The 23,739-nt window shown below is 38.0% G+C and overlaps 1 protein-coding gene across 7 annotated transcripts in view; it reads right to left on the bottom strand.

Annotated features, from left to right (window-relative positions):
* The window catches only part of CDC14B (cell division cycle 14B), a 101,046-nt gene that overhangs the window by 40,743 nt on the left and 36,564 nt on the right, over window positions 1-23,739 (bottom strand). For 5 of the 7 annotated variants that reach the window (XM_059411705.1, XM_059411703.1, XM_059411709.1 and 2 more), the window contains exons 2-4: window positions 11,191-11,281; window positions 10,578-10,653; window positions 7,602-7,694 (exon numbers count right to left, since the gene is read on the bottom strand). In XM_059411705.1, coding sequence (XP_059267688.1) covers window positions 7,602-7,694; window positions 10,578-10,653; window positions 11,191-11,281 — 260 coding nt within the window. Of the gene's footprint in view, window positions 1-7,601; window positions 7,695-10,577; window positions 10,654-11,190; window positions 11,282-12,627; window positions 13,295-23,739 lie in introns of those variants that run through there. The other 2 variants (XM_059411710.1, XM_059411708.1) reach the window with 2 other exon arrangements.

The following is a 23,739-nucleotide window of genomic DNA, read 5'->3' as shown; positions in this document are numbered from 1 at the left end:
ATCAGATAGCCTTATATTTCAGTAGTTTTAACTTTTCAGTTATTTTTATGTATATATGTATGTAGATATATATATAGTAGGTTGGTAGAACGATCCTTGATTTTGATAAAGGGAAACTGCAAGTTTGGGATAGCAATCATGTATCTGCCAAGGCCAGACAGCTACTAAATGTGAGGAAATTGGGCCTGGGTATTAGTGTACATGGTTATATTATGTGGGTATTAGGGATATTTTTTTAAAACAAAGCAAGAGGGGCGCCTGGGTGGCTCAGTGGGTTGAAGCCTCTGCCTTCGGCTCAGGTCGTGATCCCAGGGTCCTGGGATCGAGCCCCGCATCGGGCTCTCTGCTCAGCGGGGAGCCTGCTTCCTCCTATCTCTCTGCCTGCCTCTCTGCCTGCTTGTGATCTCAATCTGTCAAATAAATAAAATCTTAAAAAAGAAAGAAAGAAAGAAAGAAAAAAACAAAGCAAGAATCTCAATTTTTCTTTTTTTTGCATGAAACCTCCTAATGTTTAAACATTGGCAAAAGCAACCTACTATTTATAAATACTCAGTTACACAGAGCTAGCAGGCCACTACTTTTCAACCTGTTATAGTCACTCATCACCCAAAATCACACTGCTTGTTACTGGATAGAAGAGGGCCTACTGCTCAGGCCTTATTTATTTATAGACAAGAAACCATACTATCTAAAACACATATTGAAACTAGGACAGGATCCAAAATTCCAGAGAGCTTAAAAGATCTCTAATCAAAGCTCATAATAGAGAGCCATTTCCCTTCACTCTATCCCCAAATTAGTATCACCCTGCAAGCGTCATAGGCGGCTATAATACCAGTGGTCAGGCTCACGGGAGCAAGAAAGGAAGTGAGGCTGTGATCAGCTGTTGATGCCTTCAGCTACCTCCACCACATGGTGGCCCTCTGGCCCATGCCATCCCCTTCTGGGCACACCTCACACTAACCAGCTCCTGGTTGCTATTTACAGCAGCCTGTTGCTATTTGCCCAGCCTGTCACAGACACCCAGGAAGGTGTCTGTTGGGTGACTCGGGCTGTCCCACCTGATTTGATCCTCCCATCTTTGGTGCCCCATCTAGACTGCTGTTTGCTGAACTAGATTTTTACCTACTGCTTTCAGATCCTCTCCTTTCTGCTCCCTTTGGTTTAACTTCTCTCATCTGATCCCTTCACCCTGAAGCCACCTTAAGCCAGCATAGTCAATTATTCTGCATCCAAAATAATTAAAACCTTAAGAAAAAGTAGACCATAAGTTCAAAAGGTCTTCATTAAATAACAAATTAAGTCCCTGAGCTTTTAGCATGACTGTTGAAGTAATCTCAAATTCAACACAATTTAGGATTCTACTCACAGACTGAATTAATAAAATCCTAGAACTTAATTAGTATAATTTTCAATGTAAATGTTTATAAGGGAAGCCATTCTAAGGGTTATAAAAACTCCTTAGAATTTTAAAATACTACAAAGTGATATTCTGAACAAGCAATCTACATGTAAGCAAAATTAGCTCTCTCAAAGTAATCTACTGAACATTAAAGGAAAGCAAATTTGCAAGCTATATACCAAGAGTTTGCTCGCATCAATTATTTTACACTGAGAACACTTTAACCACAAGAAAGTGATAGAAATGGTGGTTAATTTCCCAGGCCAGCCCTCAAAAGTACATTTACCTATGGAAGAGCTGAATACTATGTATCTGCAGAAAAATATAATTGCTGGGGTAATCAGATTTGAACAAAGTTGATAACCAACAAGATAAAATGGCATCTTTCTTGTTTTTTAATATAAAAAGTAGATTTAAGATATGAGAATAGTGGAACGAAGCAGAAAAAATATTAAAAAAAGACATTTAGTGAGTGCCTAATTTGTGCCAGATGCTCTACATAAATTGAAAGTGCAGGCATCTCTGTGCCCTCTTCCAAAGAAGAGGTTTGCAACTAGCAATTAAAGTTTGTACCTACTAATATAATAATGCACTACCACTTCTGTTACAAAGTATACATGTAAAAAATTACATAGTAAGAGAAAGATAAAGTGATAATTATTTTTTAAATAATTATATAGAGTAATTGTGCTTTAAAGAAACTCTGTTCACTAAAATATTAATAAATTTAAGTTAATGGTTCATTTTTTAAGTATCTTTATTTAAAAGCCTAGTTGTGAGTTTAGGTATTTTTCTGTTGTTGGTTTGAAAAAAACTTTATGGAAGTATAATTTACCATCATTGAAAACATCTTAAATGTACAGGTCAGTGGGTTTCAACAACTGTCCAGAGCTATCTAACCACAACACAATCCAGGTGGTGTCTATCACCCCAAAGGTTCTCTTGTGCATCTTCCCAGTTAGTCCCAAATGTCTCCCTCCTCCCCATTAAGTCTGAGGCAACCACTGCTATGCCTTCTGTCACTGCAGACTAGACATACAAGATATCTTCCAAGGACTTCATATAAATAAAATTGTGTACAGCTGTTTCAATTCCTGATGTTACTGGGTGCTATGACTTAAAAAGATACTTTCCAGTGATAAGTAAATGCAAATGCAATAATGATTACACACATTTTCTTTCATCCTATCCAGCAATGATGGACATTTGGTTAGTAAATTCTCAACATCCCAAATGCTAAGGGGATGTTGTTAAAAACTAAAGAGAAAAGTGCTACACATTTTTGCAATGTTTAGCAAGTAAGTTTAGAATCCACTGAAACATTATTTAGATGATTTTAAACTGGGTTATAACATTTTGTTTTGTGGCTATTAATGTGACACTTGACTTTGAAAACTATGTCCTTAAAGGGAAAAGATCATTCATTCTACCTTTTCAGTAGGAAGCTGGTTTCAGGATAACCAAATTGGTTTCAGTCTCAACTGGTGAGGGGAAACTCAACTCCCATAAAAGCAAGCCAACTAATAAATGCAGGATGAATAAAATAATTGGAAACTATGATTATATTGAAGCCATAATAAAATTATTGATTAAGGCAAGTCCTATTAATTGTATAAAACACTAGATGCATTATTGATGGGGAACTGAACATATAAATAGTTCCAAAATTAACACCATATGGAATCCATTAAGTCATAAAGGAGAAAACCATACATTGAAGGAATTTGATGGTTAGCACCAAATCCAGTGGTCATTTTTAGCATCCTTAATGATAATTTCGGTATCATATGTTTTCTAACACAATGCAACATATACTACTAATACAGGAGCCTATAGATTTAATTTCCAGTTCACAAGACATACAGAGAATGGAGAAACAAGTTTAAAAATACCACAAGGAAGAAACCAGAGAAATTCAAAAGGTGGAACACTCCATAAGGGATCTGGTCTCTTCCATACATCAGTGTTAGCAAAAACGGACCATACATGTGTCAGAGAGATTAAGGACACAACAATCACACACAATGTATGGTCCTGGATTAGGTACTGTTTTGGACATTTTGGATCAATGGAGGAAATATGAATGTAATACAGGTATAACTAAAAGGGAAGAATGGGCCACTGACTGGGAAAAAAAAAAAAAACAGTGATAAAACTGTCCTGGTGAACATAAAACAGATGGGATTTTACACACACATATGCACATGTCCTGCTTTTATAAATACAAAAAAGGGTTCTTTTTAAGGCAAGTTTCCTAAATTTCTCAAGGGTATAAATACGGGTTTTGACATGATATTTTTCACAACGAACTGACAAAACAAAGTTTCAAGCTTTTATTTTCAAAATACTCTCTTCACTATCAAGAATATGTTTTGAAAGGCACTTGCTTTTCCACTTAAAATTTCAAATAACAGGTTAAATACCACTACCCCTCAAATCTGCCTAGGTATTTGCCACTGACTTATGACAAAGGGATAAACTTACCACTCTATAAAATTATGTGATGTACTTATCTTTTTGTAAAAAGAAAAACTTAGATATCTTCTATATTTTTGGACTCTTCCACAGTGAGTAAGTGTATAAAAGACTTACTTTCACCTAGTGTGTTAACAAAGCTCCTACCATTTCAGATAGTTGCTAAAACCATTTATCAGGCCACACAAAGTGCAATACTTGGAAATACACAAAGACAAATGAATAGTTAAGCCAATAATCTCATTTCTGCCACATGTAGCACCTGACCATCTGACAAATGGGACTAACAGAGCATGGGCATATCAATCCTGTTTCAATAGCAGAGTATTTTGACTATTTTCAAAACCAAACCACCTCTGTTTTTAAGACAAAAAAAATAAATAGAAGGACTGACACTTTATTCAAGCCTCCTCTACACTCCATATTTGATCCTTTTGAATCCTTTTGTATACACGAAGATGGAGAGGGCATTCCTTTCAGAGTGTAAAAGGATGCATAGAGAGTCAGTCCATTCGGAATATTTCCTTCCCAACAGTTCTTCCTCCAGATTTTTTGTTCTAACATTACCACACCACTTTCCAGATGAATCACTAAAAAGCATTACTATTTCCAAAATTCCTCAACAACTCTAGAAAAGGTTATCGAGGCTGCAAACCAATTTCTAGGAAACTCACTCTTTCTAAAATTCTTTAATCAGAGGATTCAACAGACTTCAACCAGATCAAATCCTCACCTCAAATCTATCAAATTCATACTCGATGCTTAATCTTTTGAGGTATCTATATTATATCTTGACACTCCTTTGCTACTATTAATAAATTTCTTTTTCTCGGGCCGTCTGGGTGGCTCAGTTGGTTAAACGTCTGCCTTTGACTACTGGAATTGAGCCTGGAGCCCACAGTTGGGCTCCCTGGTCAGCAGGGAGCCTGTTTCTCCCTCTCCCTCGACACCTCCTACCCTCCACTCGTGCTCTTGCACACTCTGTAATAAATGAATAAAATCTTTATTAATTAATTAATTTCCTTTTATTAGAAGTTTTTCTCCTGTTTTCTCACCTAGCATCATTTCAACTCCAAGCTTCTATTTTAGCCAACCAGTCACGGCTGCGAAGACTTTTGCTAAAGCCAAGAACTGTAATCCTCCTGCTGAGCTGGCTTCTAACTCAGCAGAAGAATGAACCCAACTCAATGTCCAAATTGCTTACCTGGCACTTTACTAACCAATCAAATCTGTGCTAATTTGAGACCATAAAATCCTGAAAGGACTTCTAACTCTAAATACGTTAAATACAGAAAAATAAACTTCGACCTGCCAAAACGTAACCATAAACAAAGTCAAAAGGACAACACCAAACTTAGAGCAAATACAACAACAAATTTTCAGTAAATGTGCCAAGGAGTCACTGTTTTTAATCACTGGCCGTGAAAAACAAGAGCAATAAGACTTTTAAAAAGAAATTCCTTATTTATAAAATTATCAAGTACTTTGTTTTTAACAAAACCCTTGGTTTCCAACACACTCACAGCCACCCTCTCTAGGGGTTCTTGACACTGAAGTCACCATGTCTGGCTCCCCAAAACCTGCTCCCTGCCTCCACCATCTTGGGGACATCACATCTGACCAGAGACAAATAAATGACTGACACAAGAGCAGTCGAGGCAGAGCTCTGTGTGTTCTATTCAGGAGCACATTCTCTTAAATGGAATGCTTTCAGCCATTTCCCCCTTGATAATATAAAGACTTTTACTGTCACACTAAGAACCATATCTCCAGGGTCCCCTTTAATATTTTATAAACCCCAAGAATTCTGGCTGCATCCCTTTTTCTATAAAGCTGTCGTGATTTATTCTAATCCACAGGCTTCTGACCCAGGTAATGGCTAAGTAATGGGGCTAAATAATGGCACCAAATGTCCCAGTTAAAAGAGCCACCTCTCTGTACTCTTTTTCTTAACTCGCATAGGCTTTTTATCCCCCCTCTAAGAATTTTTGGTACTAAGCACAATGAACACCACGAGAGATGAGGGGGGAAAAAAAAAACAAAAGCAAGACATCTGGGTAAGCTTAAGAAGTCAAATTTTAGTAGACCTAATCTACAACCAGTGTTTTCACACATTCAGAGATGGTAAGAAAACAGCCCTATCCCAGAAACATTTCTTCTGTGAACACAAGATGAAAATAAAAGCAAAAAGGCCTTAATCACATTTCCTAATGATTTACCTTAAACATAGAAAAGGAAATTATGAAAAGTTTAGGTGTAATTTCAGCCAGTACCACCAACTTCTGGTTTAATCACTGTATATTCCAAATTATTAAACCAGAAAATAATTTCCAAAAGGAGGAAGGCATGACAGAGGCAAGTAGCAAGTTGGGGGAAGAAAAAACTTATCTAAAGAACTTCAGAAACAATCCCCTTATTGTGGATGGCAGCAGAAGACACATCCACTCACTATTCTTCTCCAATGAATAGGACAGCTAGCTTCCACACCAACAAACAAAAAGATAAGGGGCACTACTCTGGAGGAGCCCTCAGCCTACTCTGGAAAAACTGTTGCTAAGGTACCCCTGCAGATGAATGTACTAGGCACTGATAAAATGTGACTCTAAAAACAAAATCTTCCATGATCCTTATAAATAAATGAAATTTATAACTCTTGTGTAAATACTGGCTATTCCAAACTGTATTTTCCAATGATTCAAATAAACCTCAGCGGGGGGGGAGGGGGTGCCTGGGTGGCTCAGCGGGTTAAAGCCTCTGCCTTCGGCTCAGGTCATGATCTCAGGGTCCTGGGATCGAGTCCCGCATCGGGCTCTCTGCTCAGCAGGGAGCCTGCTTCCTCTTCTCTCTGCCTGCCTCTCTGCTTACTGTGATCTCTGTCTGTCAAATAAATAAATAAAATCTTAAAAAAAAAAAAAAAACTTCAAATAAACCTCGGGACGCCTGGGTGGCTCAGCTAAGCAACTGCCTTCAGCTCAGATCATGATCCTAGGGTCCTGGGATGAAGTCCCGCTTTGAGCTCCTTGTTCAGCAGGAAGTCTGCTTCTCCCTCTGCCTGCCGCTTGCCCTGCTTGTGCACGCTGTCTCTGACAAATAAATAATAAAGTCTTAAAACAAAAAAAGACCTCTGAGTGTCTTATGTAACCTATATAGTATGTAAAACTTGACCTACAACACTGACTATGTCCTCATGCTAGATGCTTTCATGAGAATGGAGAGAATCCATGAGAATAGATCTAAGAGTCAAACCTTAGTTAGGAAAAAATGGACTATATTCAAATTATAAAGCACTCTTACCTCATGTGACACACTTTGATGTTTTTCTAGGAAAAAAAATCAATTATTGCTCCTGACTCCACTTAAACAACTTCACTAAATGGATCATAGGTTTATAAAAACACAGCTTTGGGGGCATTATCTTCTAACCTTAAGTGCTGTAACACATACTGTTGATCAATTTTTTAAAAAATAGGCTTTTTAAAGAGCAGTTTTAGGTTCAGAATAGCAAAGCTAAGTAAAAGGTACAGAAATCTTCCATATACTCTGTCCCTCCAAATATGCACAGTCTTCCCTGTTGATCAAATCTTAAAAAGCAAAACATGTTCTTTCTGGAAAGAAATCAAGATATTATCTTAGAAAAAGTAATTTCCAAATTCCAACTGCAATTTTAAGTACCACTGTTGTATACATTTTCACTAATATGTTGGGAAATCAGTTAAATACTTACCATGTAACATCCAATAAGGAAAGCAGCATTTGCTTGTTTTCTCTGATCAGAGCCAGTAAAATGAATAATTTTCTTCCTCATCATTGTGATGGACTACATAAAGATAAACAGGTGTTAGTATTTTCTCTTTAATTTCAAGTTTTCTATAACTTCATTTTGTGATGAAGACAAATTTCAAACCTTACAATGTATAGGCATTCACCTTAGCAAGATCTTTAAAATGATAAACTTTGATATCCCAAAATACCATGTACCTTCCCATAAAAGAAATGTTTTTAGATTAGGATGAAAGTACAGTTAAGGAGTAGGGAGGGGCTTGGAGTATAAGCTCTTAAAGAATACACAAGATGCTGGAAAAGGCAGTGGGAGACTTTGCTTTCCTTCTCCTATTTTGCGTTCTAAATCAATTCCCAAAACGATTATAATTAAAAGGGTATATTAAAACAGGCAGAAATAACTCATTCTGTTAGAAATCAAGATGATGAATGGGGTAAGAGGGTAGGGGGAGGGTAGAGAAGAGATAACAGAGCAAAAGTGGACTCTTACTTGGTGATGTTAATGTTGTTCTTGATTTGATAACCAAGATGATTACCTACATATATTCAGTTTGTGAAAATTCATTGAACTGTGCCCTCAAGATCTGTATCTATTTCTGTACTTCAATAAACAGTTAAATAGAAAGGGTATGGAATTTAAAAACCCAAAAAAGCACATGATTATAGTTAGCACCTCCTCACCTGTATTTCACTAACATGAGCAGAAACAGATTCAGGTAAGCATAAGGGAAAGGATATATTCAGTTCAAAAAGCACACATTTCTTGATTCCTGTGAGTCAATGATGTACATGTACATTATTTTCCTTTAGTTGTTTCCAAAGAGTAAGAGATCCAAGTTGATTTTAAAAAAACAAAACCAAAAACCCAACCAGCCATAGAGGAACACAAGCACAAGACACTTTAATTCAAACTCTCAACACACTTTTGTCACTAATTGACTAGGCAGTAATGTTTCCATCAGGTTGGGTGGTCAACACCCTGAAAGAAGTTGTTTTGGTAAATGACAAAAAATTAAAAGAAGAAAAAGAAAAAAAAAAAAAGACCGATATGTCAATATATTCTTGGTTGAGTCAAAGGATAAAAGGTGGAGTACAGGAAAGGAAAAGAAAAGTCTTTCAAAATTAAAGCAAAGAAACATAGGCGGGTGGCCTCAGGGAGGAAAGTATTTTTAGCTTCCCAGCCCTGTATGAACAAAAGACCAGCCATTAGCAACTGGAAAAAAGAAGGAGGGTGTGGCCATAAATATACAAGACCATAAACTTATATTCCTATTCAAGAGAAAAATAAAGTCCAGAGAGAAGAGTCTCCATCTCTACATAAATCTGTAGGGCAAACACATATAATACAAAAAAGAAAAGGCAATGCTACAACTTCCATTTTGCAAATTAGTAACTCCTTTGACAGGTGCTTCTAACATTTACAATGGGGAATTTTAGGTTTGACACTCAAGGAAAAAAAAAAATCTGCCTCACTCATAAATTTGCAATATAATTTAATTTTTAACTGAAAATAAATTATAGGCACCTGGATGGCTCAGTCGTTAAGCATCTGCCTGCAGCTCTGGTCATGATTCCAGAGTCCTGGGGTCAAGTCCCACATGGGGCTCCCTGGTCAGTGGGAAACCTGCTTCTCCCTCTCCCACTCCCCCTGCTTGTGTTCCCTCCCTCACTGCCTTTCTGTCAAATAAATTAATAAAATCTTAAAAAAAAAAAGAAAAGAAATTTTATTTCTTTCTGTGTACTAGGATGATAAGTAATCAATTGGATAAAGCTGTTTTTTAAGAAATACCTACCCTTAAATCCAGTATTTTCTACTTTAGAACTTACAGTGACTAATTTGGACTTGCTAAGCAGTACATAAACACTTTTTATTGATGTGACTGTAACTTAGAAGTTTTTTAAATAAAGGAATGGGGTCTGAGATCAAAGTAACAGAAATACACTTTTGCAACTCTCATACACAGTCTTAAAGAGAGGCTGTTTGCCCCTGCTTTCCTTGCTCCTTAATGTATATATAAAGGTGGGGGTAAGGAGTCACAAGGAGTACAACTATCATGGGAGATTAAAGATAGAATGGAAGTAAGATGAGCCAATACTCTTTATAAAGTAATAAAGCACTCTGTCAAAGTAAAGGCAGAAAGAACAATAACCAAAGCAAGGGAAATTTCTCTTGTTAGGTATCAGTTCCATTAGATCAGATAGCAAGAGGTCTCACTTTATTAACCAATTTCTACTTTGGCTTTTCAAGTATCTGAGCATTACCAATCCAAACCAGAACAAAATGACCCAATCAAGCTTAAACCATTCAGTCAAAACTCTGAACAAGAAACATATATACACTATTATTATTTAAAACAAAAATCACATTGGGCGCCTGGGTGGCTCAGTGGGTTAAGCCGCTGCCTTCGGCTCATGTCATGATCTCAGGGTCCTGGGATCGAGTCCCGCATCGGGTTCTCCGCTTCGCGGGGAGCCTGCTTCCTCCTCTCTCTCTCTCTGCCTGCCTATCTGCCTACTTGTGATCTCTCTGTGTCAAATGAATAAATAAAATCTTTAAAACAAAACAAAACAAAAATCACATATATGTCCCAAACAACACTGCAGTGAAAAATAACTTTTTTTTTTAAGATTTTTTTTTTTTTTTGACAGAGAGAGATCACAAGTAGGCAGAGAGACAGGGAGAGAGAGAGGAGGAAGCAGGCTCCCTGCTGAGCAGAGAGCCCGATGCGGGACTCGATCCCAGGACCCTGAGATCATGACCTGAGCCAAAGGCAGCGGCTTAACCCACTGAGCCACCCAGGAGCCCCTACTTTTTTTTTTTTTAAATAAAAAAGAGAGGTATGTTTTTCTTTCTTTTCCCTCCCCAGAATTGGGCTAACAATTATTACCTAAGTCAAATTTTAAGTAAAAAAGATTTTACCTTTAATTTCTTATTTATCTTGCAACAGTATCTGTAAACCATTGCCAAATTGAGTGGTCCAAAATCTGCGTAGAAGCTTTAAAAATGAAAAACAAAAACATACATATACATTCCAGATCCTCTAAATTTTATAAATGCCTTTTTGGAACTACAATATTTAACTACGACAAGAATGCATACACCAAACTGTTATCGGTTAACAATGTTAATGATACTGCTGTACTAGTGGTAAACTAGTGGTATTCTGGTAAGGAATGCCTACTAAAAAATATAACAAGGGCTACAGTGCTTAATTCCAGCTTCAATAATATCTGACTAAAAAAGCTATTTTCCCACATTTTACTTATAACTATACTAGTTTATATCTCATGTGTACTTTAAGCTGCTAGACTTCAAATATAACTTGTTAAATTTAGGAATGTTCCTTCATTTTGATATTTGCCCTAAGGGTCTACTTTATTACCAAGGGTTATACTACCAAGAAAAAAGTACTTGGCAATTATCAATCAACAGATTTGTAATTTTCCAAGGCTATTCTATTTACAAACATACCTTTAGATTCTTCAAAATAAAAAAAAAGTTACTAGCAATCGTTTAAAAAAGCAGTACTTACTTCTCATATTCAAGTTCATTATCTATGCTGAAATAATGTACATTTGATGAACTCTTTGGTCTGCTGTAGAGAATGGCAAAACAAAGGCGATCTGAAATGGAAAAATTGCAATGTTCCTTCCTTCAGGTTATTAAAAAAAGTTTCATATATCATGATGCAACTCTTTTCAGATTAAGTCATATTTTTATTTTTTTCATGCATGGTAAGGGTGCCAATGGGTAATTTCAAAGTGTTCAGCTATTTTGGTGGGTAACAATAAATAAGCAACATTTTTAAAGGAGAAATTGTTAAAATCATAAATCTCAATAGCAATAAGTAGTTTTTCACAGCAATATGGCTAGGTTTCTAGAGGAACCTCTCATTACAAAACTTTGGATCCCCTGGGCTAAGAAATTTCAGCAAACAGCATCATGCATTGGATAGGCAGATTACTTGCGCTGTTTCAGTAGGTTTTCAAGCCATCCTAAAAAAAAATGGTTTCAATAGGAAACTATTTTTTTAAGTAGAAGCTAAAGAATGCTGTCAAAATAGCTGCAAAATTAACATTTGCTTCTGTAGAACACAAACAACAAAACAAACCATAAGTTTATTCAACTATTCTTAGGGATCACTACTTTTGTAGTTATTTTTACAATTAGACAAATTACCATTACAACAGAAGCAATGAGAGGTTTCTCCAAGATGAGTGAGATGAACTTGTGTTGCATAAATGCAGTCAGGCTGCTGTGACCTTTAGCAAGAATGGTAAGGAGCAGTAATGCTCAGAGGCTCCACCCTTCCTCCCTTGCCTCACCCCCCAAAAAGTTGCCTTAAAATCCACGGTGAAGCAGTCACCTGCAATACCTACTAGTGGTGCTAAATAGTGCTAATAGAATACTTATTTACACTCAGATTGTAGCAAAATCAAGTATAGTCTTCAAAATAGTTTAAAAGAAACAATGCCAGCTGGCATCCGTTCCCCAAATGGTAATTTAAACAATTTTTGTCTGCAGTTCAACTCACACAATTGCCGTGTTTATTTCCTTGCAAACTCCTCAACTGAAATGTCTCGTAACCACAAACACTCAAACAGATGACGGAGCTGATTCCTTGCTAACCACAAATGACCCTTGATCCCTGTGCACAGAGTGACCTAGGATTCTGCTCCCGTGGGTGAGTAGGGGCAACTCCTCTGCCAGCCAGGGGTGGAAGGACACCAGGTTCCCAACTGCACACATCTGTGCGGATTCGCCCCAAAGCAAGACCGCGCCTGGGGACAAGGAGTCCCGGGAAGCCACCCACGCCCGTGAGACAGCATCGGCCGGGCCCAGAAGTTGAAGGGCGGCTCTTGGCCGGTAGTAGGTGCCTCTTCGCCTCCCCTGGCACGGCCTGACACCCCCTAAATACGGCTGTCACAGTCACTCCCGGGACAGGCAAGCCCCGCGCCACCCCACTCACCTTTGATCACCTCCACCACCAGAGGGGTCCCTGCGCCCTCCCGGCTCATGATTCCAAAGCATCTGGAAGGCGGGGCGGAGGGGAGGACCGGGTGGCCAGGGAACAACCAGCCGCTGAGAGAGGAGGCGCCGCGACCACACCCCCAAAGTTTAAAAAAACAGAAAGTTTAAAGGGCCGCGCCCAAGGGCAGGGCACAGCGACGCCCCTCGGTCACCCTCCACAGGGCAGACGCGGACCAGCCAACCCCGGAAGTTCAAAACTTCTCAAACGTCCCCAAACGAAGCAGCGAGGGAGTGGGACGCAGACCAGCCCCAGCCGCTCGGGCTGAGCGTCGGCCCGATATTCTGCAGCTCCAGGCCAGGCCCCGCAGCAATTCTGCACTTGAAGTCGGGGCCTGCAGCAAAGCGTGGGAGAGGGAATGCCAGCCTCGGAAAACAAGCAGCTCCAAAAGCCATTAAAAGGACTTGTCAGAAGAGACAGGCTCGGTGGGGATCTGCCAAGCGACGAGAGGGCCCTCCTACAGCCGCGCACTCAGCTGCTCTCGCCGCCGCCGCTAGGGGGCGCTCTGGCCAGTCCGGATAGAGGAGGCAGGGTGGTGGGCCGGACTTCGTCCTGTCCTGGGTCAGGTTGGGTCCAGACCCTCTGGATGCCGGCTTGCGCCAGTGCTGGCATCTCATCTAAAATGGGCTTTCCAAAAACGGTTCCAGATTTAAAGGTAAGCCTAAAAACTGAGGCCAGGCGTTTCTTTAAAGGCCTTAGATTTCGCCTCAGGAAAGCCCTGGGATGGTTGAAAAATATTCGGACAAAATACGAAGCATCAATACAATATGAAGCATCCATTTAAAGTATTTTCTAAATCTGTTTAACTGTTTAGTCTCAAGTGAAAAAAAATTATGATACAGTGTGTGTATGGTCTGGATTTTGTTACATATATTGGTGCAGGGGCCGTGGCTGGTTTTCGTTTCCCCTTGTTCTTTTTCCAAATTTCCGACAGAAAAACTATTGTTTTATCCATGAAAAAATTTGCAATGACTCTCCCTTACAGAGAAAAGCAATACAGTAACAACTCCTTCCCCTAAATTACTTATAGTCTCAATACAAACATACACATTATATTACAGTATATACATATTTGCCTCAAAAGTAAGCCTGTATACCTCCTAACCTTATTCTAAAATTTCTGGAGGGATCAAAGGCTTTAAATGTAAAAAAAAAACAATGAATTATTTCTGTGCTCTCCGACTAGGCCTTTCTAAATGAAACAAAATCTAAAAGCCATAAGAGAATTAACTACTAAATTGATACACATTTTTAAAATGGTCTTCATGTCAAATAAACATAGTCAAGAGATAAACTGGAAAAATATTTTTAAAATTCATCTCATCTTGATGCTGAACTTCAAAATACAAACTGAAACTACAAGGTACTATTTTGCCTTCTGACTGGCAAAAATCAAAAGAGTTTGATAAGGCATCCTATTGGTGAGTCTGTAGGGAAACAGGCACTTTCACATTTTCTATGGATAGGAATATAAACTGGGACAACCTCCTTGAAAGGCAAGGAAGGGTAATTTGGCAAAATGTTCAAGACTGAAAACTGGCAAGACTGCCAAGAGAGGGGGCATCTAAGTGGCTCAGATGGTTAAGCAGTGACCTTCAGCTCAGGTCATGATCCCAGGGTCCCAGGTTGGAGCCCTACATAGGAGTCCCAGCTTAGTGGGGAATCTGCTTCTCCATCTACCCCCTCCCTTCCCCACCCTTTTTTTTTTTTTAAGATTTTATTTATTTTATTTGACAGAGATTACAAGTAGGCAGAGAGGCAGGCAGAGAGAAAGAGAGAGAGGAGGAAGCAGGCTCCCTGCTGAGCAGAGAGCCCGATGCGGGACTTGATCCCTGGACCCTGAGATCATGACCTGAGCCAAAGGCAGCGGCTTAACCCACTGAGCCACCCAGGGCACCCCCCACCCTTCTTGTACATCTCTCTCTCACTCAAATAAATAAAATATTAAAAAAAAAAAAAGATTGCCAAGATAGGCTCCTATTTAAATACTACCATAGTGTATGTATAGTATATATACTCATTTGTATGACTGTACATGAAATCTCGCATAGCAAATATCCAGAAGGAATACAAGAAACTGGTAGTAGTGGATGTCTTACAGAGGGAACCTGGGTGTTCAGAAACACAGAAGGGTAAGTGAGATTTATGCCTTTCTAAAAACTTTCAAATTCTGTACCATATATTACCTGTTCAAAATTATGAAGCTTTGAAAAGTGAACTTGCAAGCTAACAGCATTTTTCCAAAGCTGACTCTTCATCAAGATACAAAACATGGTAAGCACAGTACAAGGCAACCTGGAAAATGTCCTTTGTGCACATTTAAAGAAGAGAACTAGTTAGTAACTTCTTTTGATTTCTACCTACATATATCTTGAAATCGAGTTTCTTTTAACAAATCCAAGTAAAACTGAGTATACCTAGAAGGAAGTGGGAAGAGATGCTTTATTATTACAGGGAAGAAAAAAAGAATCACTGGTTTTTGATGTCCAATTATCCTTGTAGAATATATTCTCAATACTCTATTGTTAGGATATTGCAATAACCTGTTACAGAGACTAGAGTGCTAAGATGAGAGCTATTTATTAGAAACCTGGAGCTAGAAACAGGGGTCTTTACAAAGTTTTGCTTAAAGGTTCATGATTAAAATATAAACCTACTGTAAACCCACATATCTTCCACTTAACGGTTCTGTTGTCAAAAACAGAAAACCAAAGTTTTAAAGTAATAAATCTTCTTGCCTATACATGCCTGTCATATAATGTTACCTCTCTTTCTTCTCTGGGTAACATGATAACAGTAGAAGGAAATAAAATCTCACCATTTTAAAATGCTAACAAAAACTTTCAACATCCTCATGCCAAAGTTGTTTGTTTTGACTTGGCTTTTTGGCCTCCAATTTGCTAATTCTTCCTTTAATAACTATGTTAAATAAATGAAAAACATTCTCCTGCATAACAACTGTAGATATTTGGGGATAATCAATCAAACAGAGGGCTATGATCTAAACCAAGTGAGAAATATATATAGGAGTCAGGTGGCACTGATAAAACAGTATATACCACTTTTTTTTTTTAAAGATTTTATTTATTTATTCAACAGAGAGAGATCACAAGTAGGCAGAGAGGCAGGCAGAGAGAGAGAAGGAAGCAGGCTCCCTGCTGAGCAGAGAGCCCGATGCGGGACTCGATCCCAGGACCCTGAGATCATGACCTGAGCAGAAGGCAGCGGCTTAACCCACTGAGCCACCCAGGCGCCCAGTATATACCACTTTTTAAAAGAAAAATTTAAAAACTCTACTTGGACATAATAGACACAATGGACTTTCTACTATTTCTCTTTACCCCTGGAACTGAACTGACTTCACAGATCCTGGCAGAGCAGCTAGAGACATACGCAGCTTCCCTACAGTATAAGGGATCTCACCACAAGAAAAGCAGAAAGGAAGATGCTTATACCTGTGGAACAAAAGAGAACAGGTAAAAAAAAATAAACCAGTCTCCACCTGAGAGAGAAGGCAACAGACATCAAGCTCTCATCTATATTAGTCATGCATCTTTGAAGGGAAGAAATGACCAAGGGGAGCAGAGGAAGAATGTTAATGAAAGCATGGATTTAAAAAAAAAGAAAACCATGACAGCAAGCTATTATTGAGAATTTAGTGCCAGGTATTGTATTAATATAAGTTCATTACAACCTATGAGGTAGATACTACTATTGCTACTATCAGTATTTTTCAGGAAATGAAACCTAACCCCTTAAAGAAGCAAAGTGACTAACCTAATAAGCAAGGTCCCAAAACCTGTGGTAAAGTAGCAGAATTAGAACAGGACACTAGATTGAAGCCTGAGATTTCTAAAATCCCTGCCTCAGAGACTTGCCCTAATATAAAGCATGAATAATTAAAACAGTATGATTTTAGAACAGCAAAAGATAAATATGGACCTAGGCATATATGAAAACTTAGTAAATGAGGAAAATGATACTTTAAGTCAGTCACAAATAAGAGGCAGATATCTACAGGTATAAAAAGAGAGTGAGATTCCCATCCTACGTATAATATAGAAAAAAAAAGATTATATAATTTTTAAAAAGATGTCAGATAACTATTAAAATATACTGAATAGTTTTATAATTTAAATGGGGAATTTCAGGGGTTCCTGGGTGGCTCAGTTGGCTAAGCATCTGTCTTTGGCTCAGGTCATGATCCCAAGGGTCCTGGCTATCTCTCTCTCTCTCTCTCTCTGTCGAATAAATAAATAAAATTTTTTTTAAATGGTGAATTTTCAAGCATGACACAAATCTCAGGCCATACAGGAAAAAAACAGAGACTTAGGGGAAAATATATAATAAAGAGTTAATCATCACAACAGATAAAAATTACCTACAAAACAATATAACAACCTAACAGAAAATAAAACTCTACAAAGGCTATAAATAGCCAATTCAGAAAAGTATACAAACAGTCAATGGCATATGAAAAGAACACCTTCCCAGTGGCTGACTCATCATTTAAAAAACAAAAACAAACAAACAAAACCCTATAATCATGAACAGATTACAGAAGAAAGCCACATGATTATCTCATTAAATACAGAAAAAGGAATCATTAAAACCAAGTCAGTTCCAATTAAGTCTTTGTATAATGACCCTAAAGGAGAACATCCTTAACCTGATAAAGTGTATCTTCCAAATACCTCTACCAAATATTATACTTCATGCTTTAATTTGTAAGCCTCTCCCTGAAATAAAAAAAAAAAAAAAGACAACAACTCCTATCATTATAGTAACTGGAGGTTCTAGATAATGCCAAAGAAAAAGAAACGAGAGAGAAGAATTGGAAAGGAGCCAGCTGTCCTTATTTACAGACAATCATTATTTTCCTAAAAAATACAAGAGAATCTGTAGGCAAACTATTAAATAACCTAATAAACTTCTGCAGAGTTTCTAGATATAGATGGTTAACATACAAAACCCAACATTTTTTTCTAAATATCTGTAATAACCAACTATGAAATACAATAGAAAAAAACAAGTGTATATCCTCTATGAATATATGGGAAGATACAGCAGATTTATAATTGGGAAGGTTCACTACCAAAAGATGGTGATTGCCCTCAAAATAAAGGCAATTCTTATTAAATTCTCAATAGAGCTTTTTGTGGAATCTGACAAGCTGATCCTAAAATTAATCCAGGAGATCACAGGGCCAAGAAGAACTGAGACCACTTTGAAAATGAAAAGGTAAGGGGAGACATCTGGGTGGCTCAGTCAGTTGAGTGTCTGCCTTCTAATCAGGTCATGCTTTGGGTTCTAGTCCCACATCAGGCTCCTTTCTCAGCAGGGAGCCTACCTCTCCCTCTGCCTGTGTACACACTGTCTCTGGCAAATAAATAAATAAAATATTTTTTAAAAAATAGTAAAACTTAAAATAATCTGACACAGACAAGAATAGACAAAAGGTAAAGACAAGAGCCCAGAAAGAGGCCACATATACATGGAAATTCCAGAGATGGAATTACAGATCAGTAGGAAAATTAAGAATATTCAATACATGGTATGGGGATAACTGGGTGTATATAATGTCAGAGACGGCAGGAGGGAGAAGATCTGATCTCACGTCATATGCCACCTAGCCCCAAAGAAGAAAAAAAATCTCAGGTGGATTAAAATCTTAGATTTGAGAATAAAGTTTGAAAAGTTTTTAAAGAAAATATGGAAAAACAAAAGCATAGGGATGGATTTTTTAAAAAACAAAACATAAAAAGTACCAACTATAAAGCAAAAGTTTTTTTAAGAAATTTGGTCACATAAAGATTTGATGCTTTGTTCAGTACAAGATCCCATAAACAAAAAATTTTTTCTTTTTAAAGATTTTATTTATTTGGGCACCTGGGTGGCTCAATGGGTTAAGCCACTGCCTTTGGCTCAGGTCATGATCTCAGGGTCCTGGGATACAGCCTCGCATCGGGGCTCTCTGCTCAGCAGGGAGCCTGCTTCCCCCTCTTCCTCTGCCTGCTTCTCTGCCTACTTGTGATCTTTCTCTCTGTCAAATAAATAAATAAAATCTTAAAAAAAAAAAAAAGATTTTATTTATTTGACAGAGACACAGTGAGAGAGGGAACACAAGCAGGGGGAGTGGGAGGGAGAGAAACAGGCTTCCCGCGTAAAAGGGAGCCTGATGCGGGGCTCGATCCCAGAACCCTGGGATCATGACCTGAGCCGAAAGCAGACACTTAATGACTGAGCCACCCAGGCGCCCCCTCATAAACAAAATTTAAAAAGATAATTCACACACTAGAAGACAGGTACAATGCATAAAAGCAAAAGATGATTAGTATCAGAATTTACGATCCACTATAAGTCAAAGAGAAAAAAGATAACACCCCAATAAATATATGGGCAGAATATGGGAATAAGAAATTCACAAAAGAAGAAACCTAACTGTCCTTTCTCACTCTTCTTTTTAGGACCTATGAGTATAAGGATGGTTTTAGTCTATGCTATGCTTTGTGATGAACTGAGATGGTTGCTCAGGAAAGGCTATGGCAACAACTAACCCTGAAATCTTAATGTTCTAGTTTACTCCAACAGAGGCTTATTTCTTGTTGGTGCTACATGTGCATCATCGGTAGGGGGGTGGATGACATAGTCATCCAAGGATCCAGGATGACAGAGCCTCCATCAGTTAGCAGAGGCACCATCTGGAATTTATCCTTGTAGCTGGTTGTCCAATTAGCCAGTGATTGCTTACATAAGTAATTCCAGTTGCCTGCAGATCTAAATGCACACAGATATAAACCAAGTCCCATAATTTTACCAGTAATAATGCCTACATTTTAAACTTTATCTGTGTAATTCCCATGTTCCTGTATCAATCGGTCTGGAACTAAGGTAGGGAAAAGAGTAATTGTATCTGAAGAGATCCCAACATCTTCCCCCAATGTTACAGTAGTCTCCATACTCACCTGTATTTCTGAAATATTTTATAAATGAATTTTTTAAAAGGAAGCCATTAGAAGAACTATGAAGGATTTCATACCTTCCAAATCACTAGAGCAAGAGAAAATAAAACTAAGAAAATGTGATCAAGGCACCAAAAAGCTAAGAAAAATATGACAAACAGAAAACAGAGTGAGATGGTAAGAGTAAGTCCGAATATATTAATAAAGTATAAAACACTTAAATTCCTCTTTAAGACTTTCATATTGATTTTAGAAATATATACTGTTTAATAAAGACTACTAAAACAAAGCCTATAGGAATTTCATTTAAATGAAAGGATAGAATATGGTACCCCATTTATTGCACTTCACAGATACTACAATATTTGCAAATTGAAGGTTTGTGGCAACATGGCATTAAGCAATCTCTTGGAGCCATTTTTTCCAACAGCCTTTGCTCACTTTGTGTCTGTGTGTCACATCTGGGTAATTCTTACATCAAACATTTTCATTATTATATATGTTATGGTGAGCTGTGATCTTTGATGTCACTATTGTAATTGTTTTGGGATACCACAAACCACATCCATATAAGATGGTAAACTTAATCGATAAATGTGTATATTCTGTCCACTCCACCAACTAGCCTTTTCCCCATCTCTCTTCCTCCTCCTCAGGCCTCCCTTATGCCTGAGAAACAACAATATTGGAATTGGCCTCTAAATGTTCAAGTGAAAGGAAGAATTACACATCTTTCACTTTAAACCCAAAGGTAGAAATCACTAAGTTTGGTGAAGGGGGCATGTCAAAAGCCAAGATAAGCTGAAAGCTAGGCCTCTTACACAAAAAGCAGAGTTGTGAATGCAAAGAAAAAGTTCTTAAAGAAAATAAAAAGTGCTACTCCAGTGAACACATTAATGATAAAAGTGAGACAGCCTTATTGTGGATTTGGGGAAAGTTTTTGGGACATGGATAGAAGATTGCACTAGTCATAACATTCCCTTAGGCCAATGCCTAAGCCAAAGCAAGGCACCATCTCTCCAATTCTGTGAAGGCTGAGAGAAATGGGTAAACTACAGCAGGAAAGTCTGAAGCTAGCAGAGGTTGGTTCATAAAGTTAACAGAAAGAAGCCATCTCCATGACATACAAGTACAAGGTGAAGCAGCAAGTTATCCAGGAGATCGAGCTAAGGTCATTAATGAAGAGGGCTATACTCAACAGATTTTCAACATAGATGAAACAGCCTTCTATTGGAAGATGTCATTTAGGACTTTCATAGCTAGTCAATGCCTGGCTTCAAAACTTCAAAGGACAGGCTGACTCTCTTATTAAGGGCTAACATAAATGGTAACTTTCAGTTGAAGCTAATGTTCCTTTACCATTCTGAAAATCCTAGGGCCCTTGAGAATTATGCTAAATCTACTCTGCCTGTGCTCTACAAACAGAAAAACAAAGCTTGGATGGCAGCACATCTGTTTATAGAGTATGGTTTACTGGATATTTTAAGTCCAATGTTGAGACCTACTGCTCAGAGAAAAAGATCCTTTCAAAATATCAATGCTCATTGACAATGTTCCTGGTCACTCAAGAGCACTCATGGGAGATGTACAATGAGATAAACATGTTCATACCTGCTACCAAAACATCCACAGTCAAGGAATCATTTTGACTTTCAAGTCAAAATTATTTAAGAAATACATTTTGCAAAGCTATATACATATAGCTGTCATACATAATGGTTCCTCCTATAGATCTGGGCAAAGTAAATCAAAAACCTTCTAGGAAGGTTTCACCATTCTAGATGCCATTAAGAACATTCATGATTCATGGGAAGAGGTCAAATACCAACATAAACAGGAGTTTGGAAGAAACTGATTTCAACCTCATGGAGGACTTTCAGGGGTTCATGACTTGGAAGAAGTTAACTGCAGATGTGATGGAATAGCAAAAGAACTAGATTTAGAAAGTGGAACCTGGAGATGTGACTGGATTGCTGCAAATGGATAAGGACTTGATCCTTATGGATGAGCAACACAAGCAGTTTCTTGAGATGGATCTACTCCTGGTGAAGATGCTGTGAAGATTGCTGAAATTAAATCAAAGGATTTAGAATATTATGTAACAGTTGATATAAGCAGCCAGCAGGGTTTTAGAGGACTGACTCCAATTTTGAAAGAAATTCTGCTAGTAAAATGCTATCAAACAGTACTGCATGTTATGGAGAAACCATTCCTGAAAAGAAGAGTCAATCAATGGGGCAAACCTCACTGTTGTCCTATTCTAAGAAACTGCCACAGCCACTCAACCTTCAGAACTACCACCATGATCAGTCAGCAGCCATCCACATCGAGGCAAGACTCTCCACTAGCAAAAAGATTTTGGCTCACTTAAAGCTCAGATGATGGTTAGCATTTTTTAGCAATAAAGTATTTTTTAACTAAGGTATACACATTGGTTTCTTAGATATAATGCTACTGCATACTTAAGAATCGGACTATATAGCTAACATAACATTTATATGCCCTGGGAAACCAAAGAGTTCATTTGATTTGCTTTATTGTGATATTCACTGTATTGCAGTAGTCTAGAACTGAGCCTGCAAAGATCTCCGAGGTATGCCTGTAGAATTCACACCAAAAAGAAATAAAAAGATGAAGATGTTTCATAATTAAATATATAACTACCAAGAGATTACAACAACATACATCTTATGACAACAGATTTAAAATCCATAAAACAAAACTAGTGAAAATAGGAGAAATTAATAAATCCATAATCATAAAACACTAACATACCTCCAAAAAATAAGAAATTAGAAGTTTGATCTAGTAAATACAGAATACTGTTTCTAACAGAGAACGTAAACTTTGCAAATAGGATATGCACTTAAGTCATCATGTGTCAAGGTCACAAGGAAATCACAAGAACTTCCAGAAAGCAGAAACCATACATACAGCCACGCAATGACCAAAATATAATACTAGAAACTTACTGATGAAAGGATAACACAACAAATCTATCTCTAAATAATGTGCAACACAGAGAAATTAAAACAGAATTCAACACAGCTATTTAATATTAATGTCAATAAGAATTCATATTAGGGACGCCTGGGTAGCTCAATGGGTTGGGCCACTGCCTTTGGCTCAGGTCATGATCCCGGGGGTCCTGGGATCAAGTCCTGTATCAGGCTCCTTGCCCAGCAGGGAGCCTGCTTCTCTCTCTGCCTCTGCCTGCCATTCTGCCTGCTTGTGGTCACTCTCTGACAAATAAATAAATATAATTTTTTAAAAATAAGAATTAATATTAAAATCTGTAGAATATGGTTAAACAAAAATCTGAAGAAAATGATCTGCCTACAAAATGTCTACTTGTCACCACTACTCATGAAAAAATAAACTGTACCTGATTAAAAAGCTGAACATAGGAATTCTGGTTCTCCACAGGATGGAGGACTGCATATCCTGACTCCCTTATAGCTAAATAGCAGAGGTGAGATATATATTGCTTTTAGGCTGGCCCATTAACTTGATGGTACAAAACCCTGCAGAATTTTCCTTCCCTCTGACCAGCAGCACTCAAGATTATAGCCATAACACAAACCATTTTAGAAAACTGGCAGTGTCAAGGGGTGCCTGCGTGGCTCAGTTGGTTGGGTGTCCAATTCTTGGTTTCAGCTCAGGTGTGGTCTTGGGGCTGAGGGATAGAGCCCCACCTTAGGCTCTGCACTTGGCAGAGTATGCTTGGAGTTCTTTCCCTCTCCTCCCACTCCCTGCTCCAATAAATAAATAAATCTTTAAAAAACAACAACAACAAAAGAGATGGGGCACCTAGGTGGCTCAGTCAGTGAAGCCTCTGACTGCTGATTTCTGCTGAGGTCAGATCTCAGGTTGGTGAGATCCAGCCCTGCATCTAGCTCTGCGCTCAGCAGGGAGTCTCCTCCTTGAGATTCTTTCCCTCTGCCCTTCCCCTTCCCCCCCCAAAATGGATAAATCTTAAAAAAAACAAAAAACTATGAGTGTCCATAAAAAATGAACATCACACATTTTGATTTAGTAGTTCTACTTCTAGATATATATATATATATATATATATATATATACAACAAAA

This window comes from Mustela nigripes, chromosome 9, assembly GCF_022355385.1.
Source record: "Mustela nigripes isolate SB6536 chromosome 9, MUSNIG.SB6536, whole genome shotgun sequence".
Lineage (NCBI taxonomy): Eukaryota > Metazoa > Chordata > Mammalia > Carnivora > Mustelidae > Mustela > Mustela nigripes.
The sequence above is the reverse complement of the archived record's forward strand: the minus strand, read 5'-3'. Positions and strand labels throughout refer to the sequence as shown.